At 49.8% G+C, this 14,841-nt stretch overlaps 1 protein-coding gene across 1 annotated transcript in view; it reads left to right on the top strand.

The window, feature by feature from the left end:
• Positions 1 to 12,794, top strand: part of JPH3 (junctophilin 3) — a 58,446-nt gene extending 45,652 nt beyond the window's left edge. Inside the window, exon 5 of the mRNA XM_074840103.1 lies at positions 11,186 to 12,794. Coding sequence (XP_074696204.1) covers positions 11,186 to 11,266 — 81 coding nt within the window. The 3' untranslated portion in view covers positions 11,267 to 12,794. The remainder of the gene's footprint in view (positions 1 to 11,185) is intronic.
• Positions 12,795 to 14,841: the final 2,047 nt, after the last annotated feature.

Genomic DNA, 14,841 nt, shown 5'->3' with positions numbered 1-14,841 from the left:
TTCAAACACCTAAAACAGCTGCTGCAAAGTGGAAGGGAATAATCTGTTCTTGATAGAATTAATGGGCTTAAATTCAAACATTAGAGGCAGTGGTTAGCCATTAGTCATTACTAGTGAGTTGAGGGCTGGAATAAATTGCCTGGGGAGGCCATGGTGGCTGGGAGGGAGGAGTGGTCTCAGACTTGGTTGGACATCTGCAGCTCAGATATAACTTGGTCAGAGCTGAACCAGCCTTGGGAGAAGGCTGAGCTGTGTGATTTCCCAGGTCCTTTCCTGGTTTTTGATTGATTCCCGGACTTACCGTTGAGAGCAGCTTCCTGACTTGTTCTCCCTGTTGGTTTGGCATTGCTAGGAGAGGCGATGAGGTCTGACGGGAGCAGTGGGGAAGCCACCACCGCTCCAAATTGCCCCTTGTTGAGTCAGCGCCAAACACAGAGCAGGGCTGGAGGGGTCCCATGCTGCTGGATGTCCCACAGCCCAGGCCAGACCTACACAGGAGAAATGGAAACTCTATAACTCTCAGGTGGTGACATTTCAGCCTCTGGCAGAAGAAAGGAGCTAAACCTCCCTGTCAGGGTAGCAGAAGATGATGCTCGGTTGTTTGGGAGACAGGGATCATGAAACTGAAATGACATTTGTCAGTCATGCCAAAAGTTTGGGCTGGAGGCATCACGGTCTGTAAGGTATGATTACTGTTGCCATACCTACAGCATCCCCACTCCTCCAGCCGCCTGCCAACAGCTCTGCCAGCACCGCAAAGGTGTCGGCACCTGCAGCCAAGGGATGGGAGTGAACGGGCGGGAAGAGAGGAGGGAGCGGGGACATCTGCAAACCGTGAGCAGCCGGGATGCGGGAAGGCCTAAACTACAGCTCTGCCACAGTTTCCCTGCTGTGGCTGTGGATAAGTCACCCCCACACACAGCCCTGTAGCTTTCTGGCTTCCTATTCATCTTGCAAGCTTCGGCGCAGGCTCCAAAGCACCCACACAGCATTGAAGAAGAGCTGAACACAGTGTGTTTGCTGGTGGACTGCACCGTAGGACACATCTTGCCAGTCAGAAAAAAAAAAAAAAAAGAGAGCTCCAAGTGAAGCCAGCCCTGAGCACACGCTAGTGAGCAGACAAGCTGAAGCCAGGCCGGGCTGTCCTTCCCTGCTGGCACAGATGCCTGTGGAGCACTGGAGAAATGACAGGCAGCATTAGGAGCCTGACAGGCTTTCAGAGGGGAAAAGCAGCACTTATTGTGTGGACATCAACCCTGTTGAAGTCCGTGGGACTCGCAGATGGCCCAGCACCTTTGATAACGTGACCTCACACGGCGACAGGGAGCTGGGAGAGACACAGAGCCCAAAGGAGGAACAAAACCCCTGTTTCTCCTCGCTGAGAGCCAGGCACTCCTCGGGGAGATGGCTGGCACAAGCAGTCCGGGTGTCTCTCCCCACGCCGCCCGAGTTAGACACGCTGCCAAGGCTCCCACCTCGCAGACAGACCCCAGCCCGCGCGCCGGAGCCAGCACACAGCAACCTCCCGCCCAGGGAGGGCTTGAGCTGCAACACTGGAGGTGAAGAGCCACTAATGCAACATAACATTAATGGTTCTTTCGAGTGAATCCCGAGCAATAACGAAGGGGGGCACAGCCTGCACGGAAAGGCGCACAGAAAAGCCATTAGGATGCACATCATACTTTTTAAGTGCTGTAGCTGTGAAGCAGCATGTTCAGTTTTCTCACATTCATAACCGAGGGTGGAACAGATGGCGAAGGTTTGGGAGGAAGCTAATGTAATACAGAGGAAGAGATAATATGTAGATTTAAATAACCTACAATGCCAGCAACAATTTGTTCTAGCAAGAATTGCACTGTGCTAGCAGGGTTTTGTTCCAGTGGCCTGGCAGGGAGGGGGTGGTCGGACAGGAACACGGGAAGGAGCGGTAGGAGAGGAACGGGAGGTGCAGTGGTTTGTGGTCCAACCTCCTGCCTAACACCATGACCTTGCCCTCACCTGCCGCCAAGGATCTCAGAGCGTTTCAAGCTTTGGCAAAGGTAGTGAGTCACTGAAGAAGAGGAGGGGAAGGCTAAGGGGGAAGGATTTATCCCACAGTCCCCATATCCACCTTCCCCTGTGCGCGCTCAGTGACACAGGGCATTCGCCTGCTTGCTCCTGCAAAAAATCCACAGCATCCTGCTCACACCCCACATCTTTTCAGGCAGAATTAAAGCTCCCAACAGCCCCATTTCTCATGCTAGCCTGAAATACCTAAAATACCCCTCCCCTTCCGACTCCCAGCAGCTCGCCTCCAGCATGCAGGCGAACCGCAGCTCCCGGGGAAGGCCGGTGGTGCGCACGCGTGTGCGTGCACGCGTGTGTGCCCACGCCGTTTCAGCTTGCATGACAGCCCGCTTCCCTGTGATCCACAGCGCTGCCATCTGTGAAGCTGCTCGCTGAAAAGGACATTTCTCCTCTCTCAGACAGCTGGGCTGTTTCAGAAAGGTGCCTGCCAATGAACGGGAAGGATGCTCTTTAGCTGAGTAGGGCTATTTTTTGCCCTACCTGGAGTAGCTCTGCGCAGAACTGTGGTCACCCTCATGGGTTAGCTCGTTTTAAAAATAATCTGCCATAAACCAGCTTTATGCACGCCATCAGTGAGCCCAGTGGGTTGGCTCTGTGTTGGAGTGCCAGTTCCAGCTTTGAGAACAAGCACACCTCTGTCAGTGCTCGCAGGAACGGGATAAGAGTGCAGGTCTTGCAAAAACGCAGTCTTAAAATTATCACTTCTCTTGATTTCTGGCTTAGAAATGAGGCTGGAACAGCTTGGGGGGGGTCCCTTGGTCTCCAACCTCTTGCAATGTGTGCCCAGGTGGGGATGCAGACCTCTGTAGAGGAGTCAGATGTACAGGCTGCTATATGAGCTACAGGAACTCTGTTCTTCTCAGTCGTTTTTCACCAGTCCCTTAAAAAGAGGCTCCCAGAACCCCCCTTCATTGGGGCGGCCCATTAGTAATTGCAAGTTGCTCTTATAAAGGTCATTTCTTGAGGCCACCGCTCAATAACATTGATGAAATTCAGCGCTGCTTGGTGTTTGCTATCAGGGGACTTCAGGGTTTCAGGGTCATCAAGCCGACGCTACAGTCATACAAACGCTTTAAAAGTACATTTAAAGCCACCTGATCTTTCTGTGTCTCTGTGTGCACTGACCCCTGCACACACAGAGCAAACTCCCATCAGTTGTCATCATTCAGGCAGATGAAAACAGAAACCAAAATGCCAGGACCAGTGTAGGTGGTGTTGGATTAAGGGACTTATGTGAACGTCACCATCCTTTCTGGCCTTAAAGGCCCACGAGGCGCAAAGCTCAAGCCTGTGCCTGAATGCTTCACAGGTTCCTAGAGCCTTTGAGAAGATCTAAAATAGGAAAGGAAAAAAAGGGATTGTTGAGACACTGGAAAGGGAAAGAAGCTTTCTAAAATGCTAGCAACCCTTTTATCCATCAGTACAAAACGCATTTTTAGGGTTAGGGGGGGGGGGCGGGAAGAATACATCGCCTTTTCTGCAGGTGCTGAACATCCGCAGCTTCTAAAAGGGAAAAGAAGTGTTTTAGGCACAGAGGTCCTCAGCATGCCTGCGAGAAGGGCCCGTGTTCAGGCACGAACGGAGCCTGATTCATCTGCCTGTCCTCATTTAGCAGGAGCAATCACGGACATTTAGAGGAAGACTTCTAGGGACACGTTGTGGTCTCACTAGAGGCACCCTGGAGATGTGAGTAGGTGCAAGACTTGGCCCCTTAAAATCCCCCTGTCTCATCTCATCGAGAAGGCCCGACAGTAGGGCAGCAGCCAAAAAAAAACCCACCCCAGCCCCCCCTGACATTTTCTTCCATTGTCATGTGCTGTCGGATAAAATCTCAGTGGTCTCGGCTGTTTGCTAACGGTGCTGCTTCTTACTGCAAACAAAGCAGGGGAAACAGTTGCAGCAAATGGAGTTTGCAAGGCATCTGCTGGGTTGGGGATCTCAGAGGGACCCCCTTGTCGCCTGCAGGTACCCGCTGGGGAGGCGGGGAGGGATTCCAGCAGCTGCAGCATCTTCCTCGCTCGCTTTGCTGCACGAGGGGCGTATTTTCCATCAAGATATTCTGAGCAGGTTTCGTTGTCGCTGGGGAAAGTGAGGAGGAGGCAGCCAATCTGCAGGCAGCACAGGGCTCTGCCGGAGCATGCCATGCAGCTGGAGCCGGGGCTGAGGGGGGGGACACGGCCAGGGGCCTCAGCCCAGGCTTCGATGGAGCAAGCTGGGGGGGACACGGAGCCAGAAATGGCACTTCCCTGCCGATGCCGGTGACGGATGCTCCCTTTTCCAGCTGCTGTGGGGTTATTCTTGAAGGGATTGACCTCGAGGTGGAGTGTTTTCTTGAGAAAAGTTAGGCAGCTTTAGCCCTAAAGAGTGTAAAAGGAGATAAAGAACAGCAGGCTGTTCCCTCTGTCCCGAACGGGCACCCACTCTTTGAATCGTGAAGCTTCCCCTGCACCTCAGACCAGGCTCAATGCTCATGCTGTGCTATCTGCCTTTGGACCAGCCTGCTGGGAAATGGGCCTGGGGACATTTTTGTGGTTAGCCTCCTGGGGCTTATTTCTGGGGTTCTCTCAGTCTTCCTGCTTCAGGATTTTCCTTTTATTTTCCCCCCATCAGGAGCCTTCCCCAGATCTCCTAACACAGACGCGTCTGCCTTTCCTTTATTTCTCTCATCTCAACCAAACAGGTTCAAAGCCCAGTCCCAAATGGCCGTGGCACATCCACACGTCCACACAAGTATAAGCTCTAATTACATAGGAACGAGGAGGAAGATCGGTCCTGCAGGCAGCCACTTGCCATCACATCTCTAGAGACGAGCCAGGGTCTGGGCATCGCCGCAGGGGCTGCAGCGGCGCCGGAAGAGCCATCGCATGCGCAAAGCAAACCGTTTGGGGGATGTCTCTTTTTAAAACAAATAATAATCGGAAACTGGTTTTCCTCTAATCTCTTTCATGTACAGACATCGCAGGCATTACTTGTAGCAGCACGAGGTAAATAATGTTCAGAGGGAAATGTGATGTTTAACTTGACAGGGTCCTTTTAAAACCCTTTTTAATCTCAGGGGCCCTTTGATGTACCTGAACAGAGCACCTCACTGACTTTGCTCCTCTCACCCTGGATTCATTTTAGGGTTTTGAGCCCAACTCCACATCTTCTAGCTTTGAAGAAGTTGGGGTCAAACGCCAGCTTTTGTCTCCACAAGAATCAAAAATCTTAAAAACATACACACAGCTCCAAACATAACAGCTCGCTCCTGGCTACACAGGCACCGGTAACATGAGGACTGAACCAGAGGTGACAAAACAGTTCATTAAGAGACACTATCTCAGGATAAATCCTCGTGTTGGCTTTAGCCACTTTTTTCTGCAGAAGCAGGTTTTTCCATACCGCCCGGCTCAGTTGCACACTGGTATCGAGTGCCCGTTCCTCTTACACATTCAGCATCTCCTGGGCTCCCTTCCTCAAGTCACGGGAGATGCTGTAATACGCCAGAGAAAGCAAAGTGAATCCCTTATGTTTCTTTTGCTAAATGCTCCTTAACCGTTTCACAGCAGCCTGTTCCTGGCAATTATGTGACAATTCAGCACAAATGTCACAGAGCTGCTAAGTTTTCAGCACTTTCTGCAGTGCTGAGGCTGGAAAACAATGCATATATATTTTTTGCTGATCCAAGTCCTTAGTAATTACACTTAATAGATCCCAGAGGGATTCCTAGGTAACCTGCACTATGGTTTCCATGGCAGAGAGACAGAGCTTGTACCCTGCGATAACAGATAATAATGGATTGTTAATGCTTAAATTAATTATGCTACAATTGTATTTGTAAACCAGCTGTCCCTTGTATTCCCAGTAAGACTCTTGAGTTGCTACACAACAGTTAAAGGATAAAAACAAACAAGGTGGAGGGGCAGGAATGGTGGTGCTCGGCTGCAGCCACCATCAGAGCTGCAGTGTGCCAAAAACCACAGACTGGAAGAAGCCGTCACTCATTACTTCTGCAACGATTACTGTTATTACTCCCGTGCCATAACAAGGGTTTATTCACATTTTAGTGCTTCCATGGGTTTGGGTCTGCATTCCAGCTCTCTAAACTTTGGAGGAAATCTTAAAAGTCCTTGGAGACTACCCCTGTTGATACAGAAGGACCTTTTTGCCTAGCTGATACTGGTGTACGTTGTCCATCCTTGGCAGATGTTTTCCTCCTCCTATGAAGGAGTCCAGGGATCTTATTATAAAAAATAAAAAGAGCCAGCCCCAGAGCTGCCTTGTTTTGCTGATGAGATTTGCCATCACCCAGCACACTGGATGATGCTTAGGCACACCAGAGCTTGATTTAATTTCTCCTTTCCTGGAGCCAGGCTGGTAACCATTCTGGGTGGAATTCATCTCACGTCACTTGGTCTACAGACAGCCTAGATGGTTAGCACAGACTAGATATCTAACGTTTAGACAGCTAAAATTGGGTGAGAGGACGCTGCCAACTGGCGTCTGCTTCCCAGTAAAGCAGGTTCTGGACTTGCGGGCACTGTGCTGGGAGGCAGCGCGGCGTTTCGCAGCGGAGCCTCGTCTCCTGAATGACAGGCAGGGTAGTTTAAACAAATCTCTGCATCTCCTGACGGCCTGCTTTAGCACTACTGTTTCAGGGCTAAAGAGAGTGTCGTAGCTTTTGAAAAAAAAGATGAAAAAGAAAAGCTTTGCAGGTTGCTTGATGTGTTTGACACACAAACCCCAGGCTCAGAAAATCAGCTCGACCTCTGGCTTTCTAGCACCTCAGAGCCTGCGATACCCCCAGCCTCGGGGTTTTTTTTGGGCTTCTCAAAGTCTCAAGGAGGCCACAGACGAGATAAAGCACCACCGAACTACTAAAGCAACATGCAAAGTTGCAAATCAAGGGCTCTGTCTCTTCTTTCTACACGGGGATGGCTCATGTTAGAGGGCTAGGATGTAGCATGAGGAGTTGTAAAAGCTGCTAGTTCTAAAATGCTGGCTGTAGCTGCAGTAAAAGGGAGTTCACTGACCTATTGCCAGGCTGGGCTCAGCAAAACATCTCTTCCAAAGCACAAACACAGAAGTGATTCATCGTCTGCCTGGGCACTGAGCAGGAATCACTTCTTAGAAACAGATGACACATATCCCAGGACATCCTTGCCATCAAAGGGGAGAAGGGCAAGCGTTTCCTCTGAGCAGAGGTTAAGGCACAAAGACCTTACAAGTGAGAAATAAGCCAGACATAAGCATTTAGAAGTGCAGCAGGATTCATAATTGGTGCTAAAACAGAAGCTTCAGAGTCACAAAGCTGCTTATCCACCAGCTGCCACAGGCAGGACTCCAGCCCCTGCCAAGACACGCGGCGTCTCACCGGGGGGGAGCAGCCGTACCTGCAGTCCGTGCCTGGAGAGCCCTTGGTGGACTTAGGAGAGGGAAAAGGGTGTTAAAAAAGAGGGAGCTGTAAAAAGGAAGCAGAATTTGTAGGTTGTCAGACAGTCGGATTTGAGCTGTTCTGTTTGCAGAGACCCCTCCCCTCCCTGGTCAGCCTATTTCTGGGATGCTTTTGCTGGCAAATGGGGACGACCCCACATACGCAGTGGCAAAGCAAGGATTTCCTCCTGCCTCTGCACTGAACAGAGGACGCAAGATGCAAATAGATGCAAACTAAACCAGGGAGCTGAGCAAAACATTCGTGCACAGGGAGCCAGTTGCTGCTGATGCAAGCGAGTAGGTGCATGTTGACTCCCCCCATTCTTCTAGATGGGGGCATGGCTTCAATGTCCCGGTGTATAAATGAAGGGTGTGCTCCCTCCCTGGACACCATCCCATTAGCATCCTACAAACACAAGTACCAGAGGGTTGTGATCTCGGTCAGTCCAACAGTTCCAAAGTGTCTGTGTTTGTGAGCTCAAACACCAGCGAATTAAGAGGCAGCCAGTCCTGCTCTCTGCCTTTTGTCAGGGGGGAAAGCAGCCTCCAGATTATCCCAGGCTCACGTCAGCTGCCACACAACTTTGCCTCCTTTGTGATGTCAAAACCATCTAGTAGTCTGAGCAGAGCAGGGGCAGAAATGGTCGCTGCTGCTTTGGCAGGGAAATCAAACGGCGAGTGGACCAAGGCTAATGTGAGCTCAGGAGAGAGCAGTTTAGTCCTCCCCTGGCTGCGAGGTGGAGGGAACCGAATGCATTTTGTGTCTCTGTGGTGCCCTGCCAACAGAAACAATGACAGTGATAATCGCTCGCAATCTGTTATTATATTAACACGAGCTCAAAAATCGTAAAACCCAATAATCTTTTGAAATGAAGCTAAACCCCCCAAATGTAAATAACACACCGCATCGCAGTGCTTGGCAGCGGCAAGGCCAGGGAGTGGGGGGGGAGGAGTGGCAACAGGGGGGTGGTTTCTGCCTTTGAAAGGCTTTGCGTGGTGCAGGCGGAGAGATTTGCTGGAAGCAGTCAGGCGTGGATACCTGGCTGCCAGGAGAGGCTCTCCGCAATCCCTCCATTTGGTTGGCTTCCTTTGACCCTGTTGCTAAGCTACAAAATATGCCTTTCCAGCAAGCTCCAGCATCCTCGCTCCCACCCACTCCCAAATGCGAACTGAATCAGCCTGCTCAGAAGAGAAACGATCTCTGGCCAGCCAGGAGCTCTTTTTTTCCCCCCCCCCCCCTTTTTTTTTTTTTTTTCCCCAGCAGCTCTGCAGAGTGGTACAAGGACTTGCTTAGAAAGGGCACCCATCCCTGCCCCATGCCAACCCGATGGGAGCTTTGTTTCGAGGACAGGAGCGTAGAGAAAGGCATTTCTACCATTCCAGGCGATTAAAGCTGGCACAGCTCCATTGCAGCAAGAATAGACGAGGATACCAGCTACTCCGAGAAATAGCTACCACCTACCTGCACACACACTTGCTCACCCTGATGCCAGCCACGTTAACACTTCAGGACAGCAAATGTTTTCTGGCAGGGATGAGGTGGCAGGGTGGATGTTTTTCTGACCGGTGTTCTGCAGAAAGATGCGTTGGAGGGTTGTCTGCAGTCCTGACACTGAGTGGTCTCTTCCTACGGTTCCTGGAATGCTAATAGGGTCCAAGAGCCACGTCCTCATCAGGTCCAACCCAAGTTGGCTGGGCGGCCTTTATGCTCAGCAGAAAATAATGGATGCTCCCAGGGTGTGCTTCAACCCAGCCTATGGTAGGTGTCTGGCACAGAGCAGTGGTTCTGTGGGTCGCTGAAGTAGTTTCCAAATAGGCCCCAGAAGCTTAATTTGGTCCATATGAACCTCAGGAAAGGTTATTAGTGCTTTCCCAAAATGTTGTCTTAACATAGAGCACCGTAGACTTTTGCTGTTATCAGGATACCTGCACAAACAATCAGTAAGTTTGCAGATGACACCCAGTTGGGTGGGAGTGTTGATCTGCTCGAGGGCAGGGAGGCTCTGCAGAGAGACCTGGACAGGTTGGAGCGATGGGCTGAGGCCACCTGCAGGAGTTTCACTAAGGCCAAATGCTGGGTGCTGCCCTTGGGCCACAACAACCCCCAGCAGTGCTACAGGCTTGGGGAGGAGTGGCTGGAGAGCTGCCAGTCAGAGAGGGACCTGGGGGGTTAATTGATTGATAATGAGCCAGCAGTGTGCCCAGGTGGCCAAAAGGCCAATGGTATCCTGGCTTGTATCAGCACTAGAGTGGCCAGCAGGGACAGGGAAGGGATCTTACCCCTGTGCTTGGCCCCGGTGAGGCCGCTCCTCAATGAGTGGGTTCAGTTTTGGGCCCCTCACTCCAAAAAGGCCATTGAATGACTCGAGCGTGTCCAGAGAAGGGCAACGGAGCTGGTGCAGGGTCTGGAGCACAGGTGTGATGGGGAGCGGCTGAGGGAACTGGGGGGGCTTAGTCTGGAGAAGAGGAGGCTGAGGGGAGACCTCATGGCCCTCTACAACTCCCTGACAGGAGGGTGCAGAGAGGGGGGATGAGTCTCTTGAGCCAAGGAACCAGCGCCAGGACAAGAGGGAATGGCCTCAAGCTGTGCCAGGGCAGGGTCAGACTGGCTCTTAGGAAGGATTTCTTTGCAGAAGGGGTTGTTGGGCGTTGGAATGGGCTGCCCAGGGCAGGGGGGGAGTCCCCATCCCTGGAGGGGTTGAAGAGTCGGGTTGACCCAGTGCTGAGGGGTCTGGTGGAGTTGGGAACGGTCAGTGTGAGGTTCATGGTTGGACTGGAGGAGCTTCAAGGGCTTTTCCAACCAAGATGATTCTGGGATGTTTATTGGAATGTCCTTTGAAGACTCCTCCAAACCACCCCCAAACAACTATATGATCCAATACAATCCTTTTATTTTTTTTCCTTTCGTTGACCACCCCAGGTAAGCAACCGATTTTAGTTACTCCTTTAAGGCCAGATTTCCTATATGCACGACACGGGGGAGTCAATGAGCAACTGCTCCCTTAACCAATGGGCCCGGTGGGTGTTTGCTTGGCAGACGCCGGGCCCGGGGCTCACCCTGGGACTCCCACCCCCTTTGTGCTAACGTGTGACAGAGTCTGCCCCAAGACCTGCAGGTTTGTCGACGCAAATGGATGGAAAGTGTTGAAGTGGTTCAGAAAAGCAGCTTTTCTGTTGCCCAGGCATAAGGGGGACAGTGCTACCAGGGATGCTGCAGGCCCCAAGAATGCCTCGGACTACGGGTCAGTGCAGGGAAGGAGCAAAGGGGCTCCTGGCAGAGCCCGGTTCATTTCTGTTGGTGAAACAGGAGGGGGATTTTGTCTGCTTTTGCAGAATCAAGTACTGCCTTAGGAGGACATTGTGCTTAGATGAAAGACCATGTGGTGACCTGTTTGTTGTCCCAGGGACGGAGGCAATAAATGTGGGTTTAGTCCATACTGCTGCTGTTTGCTCAGCTCTAAGGGGGAGATCTTCATTCACACCTTCTTCACTAAGGCAGGAGCCTGCAAAAATTCTTCGAGGGTTACCAAGCACTTTGGGATCGTTTGCTGGAAGGTGTAAATCAGCCATTTGTGGTCTGCTCACCTGCAGACGTGCCTGCCCTGCAGCACCCCAGCCCAGTGCAGCTCCCAGGCCCTGCTCCAAGGCAACCTTAGACAGGCTTTGAATGCGCCTTCTAACTCCTCTCCTTCTCTTTCTCTTTCAGGGTTCAGCTCCCATCCTGGTAGTCATGGTGATCTTACTAAATATCGGAGTCGCCATTTTGTTTATTAACTTTTTCATCTAATTCAAGACTGTCTTGTTTGCAAAAATAACAGTTACATGTATGAATGGGGGAAAAAAAAACCAAACAACAACAACAAAAAGGGAAAAATCATAACTCGAACTGTCCTACGACAATTTCCAAGTCTTTTCACAGAAGAACAACAAACGATCGAGTCTCACTCACAGTTTGCCTTTTTTCCTGGGTAATGTTTTTTGGATTTTAGCCAAAATTCTTTGCTTGTATAACACTATGCTGTGTGGCATGGCAAAATGCTATCAACACTCTGCCCCCCCAACACTGGAAAGGATGAGAAGGAATCCCAACAAAATAAAACCTCATTTCCCTTCCCTTCACCCCCAAAAAATATATTCGTAACAACAGTAATGAACCCCAAAATGGAGACCAGATGAGGTGACCATGGGGAGAGTTTGACTGAAGGATGTACGGGTCCTGGGATGCTCCAGGCTGAGTTTCCCAGGGAAATCCACAACAGCTTTAATGATAAAGTAAATGGGAGAGAAAAGCAAAATCAGGCTTTTCTTCTTCCTCCCTTTGCAAATGGAGAAATGTTGCTGTAAGGAGGAGGAGAGAAGGAGCACGGGGAAGGCATGAACCCTGTCTAGATGTGAAAAATGGGAGAAGGACAACAGGCCCCATTTTGTTATTTGTTTTTAAAACAAAGCAGCAATTGGTGCTTTGCTAAATTTCTTGGGGCAGGGGGAGAACAGGGAACAACACAAGGTGTGAGCAGCAGCCCCACCACCCTCCCGCCTTCACTCCTCCTCCCCAAGCTGCTCCTCTCCGCGGCAAGGCTGGAAAACCACTCAGTGCTACTTTCAATTCACAGCCAATTTCTCCTGGGTAAAAACGTGTACCTGGATTCCCTCAAAAAACCTGCAGGCACCTTCAGCAACACGAATTGAGCGGTTGCTGGTCATCATGCCGGGCTCGCCAACACGCGAGGAGCAGCCTTACTTGAGCATCCCATCCCAAACACACGCGCGCACAGAGATGCCGGGGAGCAGACTGGTGGGGAGGGACTGGGGAGAGAGGGCTCAATTCTGATCCACTTAGGATAACAATAAAACAAAATAAAGCAAAATAAGATAAAACTCTTTTTCAAAGGCATCTGGGGAGGAGCACTGGAGCATGTCCCAGAGAGGAGGGAGAGGGTGGTGGGTTTGTCTCTTACATCTTGCTGTGGACTGTTTCAGACATCATGCTTGGGCTCTGAGCATGTAGTATTTTGCACTTTGTAATGCAGGATGTATATTCCAGCTTCCAACATGTCCCTGTAAAAAAAAAAAAAAAGAAAAAAAAAAGAAAAAAAGAAAAAAAAAGAAAAACAAAAAACCAAACATCATTGGCAATGGCAGCCTCTAAGGATGTATTCTTTTCTTTTTTTTTTTTTTCTATGTCACTTAATTTGTTCGTTTATACCATCTTTGTAATATGCCTGCCTTGATTTTCTCCCCTCCCCTGTCCCCACTGATAATATGCATACTCATTAAAGATGCCGTATCCCTGTTCTGAGCTGTTATGGTCCCAATCACGAGAGTGTGGTCTTAGCTGAATTGCTTGGAAATGGCTGACGTCCCCTGGCTTTTCAAAAATGCCTGTTTCCTCCCCTCCCCACACCATCTTTCCCCGCCGCAGAGATCAGCTCTGCCGGTGATCCACCACAGGTACGGTTCCAATGGCTTGTTTGGGATTTGGTACGTCCAGGGACCAAATTCCACCCTCAGTTCTACCCACTGCAGCTCTGTTCAACAGGAGAAGGGGTGCGAGTGTGGCAGCAACCCAAGGGTGGGATGAAACCCACACAGAGATTTACTGGGGGGGGGGGGGTGGGGGAAGGAGGGAAAAAAATCTTCCTCGATATTTCACATACAGAGTTGTTGGGTGCAGCCCTGACTTGTGGACTCAGCTTTGCTTTGCTTCTGTTTTAGCTGTTTCTCTGCTACCTTTTCAGCAGATTTCTTATTACACTGCACTGGATTGCTATATTTTTAACCAGAAATAAACTAAGGATTAGAGCATGTGCCAGTTAAATTCAGTTCTTTTCCTTACATGGTCTTATTCCCTCCTGTCACAGTTTTTCTTGCTTTCCCTTTTCAGGCAGAGGGCTATGGGTGGACAGGGTAAATGATAACTGAAGGCAGCAGACCCCACTAACTTTTAAATTTCATTTTCCTCAGTAACTGTCCATCGTCTTCGTACCTTTTTTTTTTTTTCCTTTCGTTTTTCCTTGTGGGTCCTTAGTCATCTTTTTTACTCTTGAATGGCTGCTGCATACTCAAACCAAATAACAACATATTGTGATTGCAGCCCCAGGAACTCATCCCCGTGTTTTGTAATTCTGGTTGCAACTCTTTGTAAAGACTCCCGAGGACTCTTTCTGTACATTCAAGTGCATGACACAAAGGTTCCACCAAGAGCAGGTTAAACAGTTACATGCAAACACAGTATGATACCTATCTATCTCTCTCTATATAAAACAGCACAAAAATGCCTCTCATTACCAATCAAATAAAAGTACTAGTGATTCCATGACTAGCTTTTCCACACTGGTGACCAACTACTTATCCCTGCATACCAGCAGTTATGTACAAACACAAAGGTAGCTCAGATTTATCATCTCTCTGTTCCACGGGATAAAATCTCAGCCAAGCTGAGGTTTGTTCAGTATGAAAGATAGCCAAAGACTAACATTAATTGGCTCCCAAACCACGTGTTTAAAAATAATGATTCCTTTATTAATCACAGGGAGCTGAGCAATTTATCTTAGTTCTGGGCTTTTCACATTTGCCCAAGGCCAGAAATATTAAGAAGTAGCCCAGAGAGAGAGGTAATTCAGTATATTTCCCTGTCTTATGAGCCTTGGATTCATGCATATCTACCTAAGGCACATGAAAATGTCTATCATCGTGGCATATAAATCTATGTAAATTGTCCATACCTGCTGTTTTATGTCCACACTGACAGATGCATGCCAACAGCTGAAGGTTTATATCATTTTTTTTTTTAGGCTGCAATAGTATTTTTATGTTCTTGCAGTGGAACAAGCAGCACCTGAAACACAAAGAGGTGCTGGGGCTCGAGGAACCAGCCCACCTCCTGCCATCGGGGTAAAGCCATTGAGAAAAGGGCAGCTGTCCCTCCCTGGGGACACCCAGGTCCCCCAGCCAGACCCCACTGGTGTGAGCGATGGGCTGGTTTGACACCACATCTTTGGGGAAAGCAAGGAAGGAATACAAAAAATCCTCCACCCGCTCGTGCCACGTCAGCTTCTCACCAGCCCATCTGGCGTCTGGTTTGCTTGTACCCGAGACCCAGATTCTCCGAGCACGTTGGGACTCTCCAGGGCTTGATCTTTCAGAGATACTGAGCTGTTGCAGCATCTATTTACCTTGTGCGGAGGTATGAAGTACTGCTGGAAAAAAAAAAAAAAATCCAGACTGCAACAGAAGGGGAAGGGTGAGAGGAGAAATAATGTCATATCAATGACGAAGGTCTTAATTGAAACCCAAGGACTAATTACATGTCCTGACAGGCCTTGGCAAGTTAAGGAAGGATGGAAAAGTAGGAATTTTTTA

The sequence above is a fragment of the Strix aluco genome, chromosome 14, assembly GCF_031877795.1.
Source record: "Strix aluco isolate bStrAlu1 chromosome 14, bStrAlu1.hap1, whole genome shotgun sequence".
Lineage (NCBI taxonomy): Eukaryota > Metazoa > Chordata > Aves > Strigiformes > Strigidae > Strix > Strix aluco.
The sequence above is the reverse complement of the archived record's forward strand: the minus strand, read 5'-3'. Positions and strand labels throughout refer to the sequence as shown.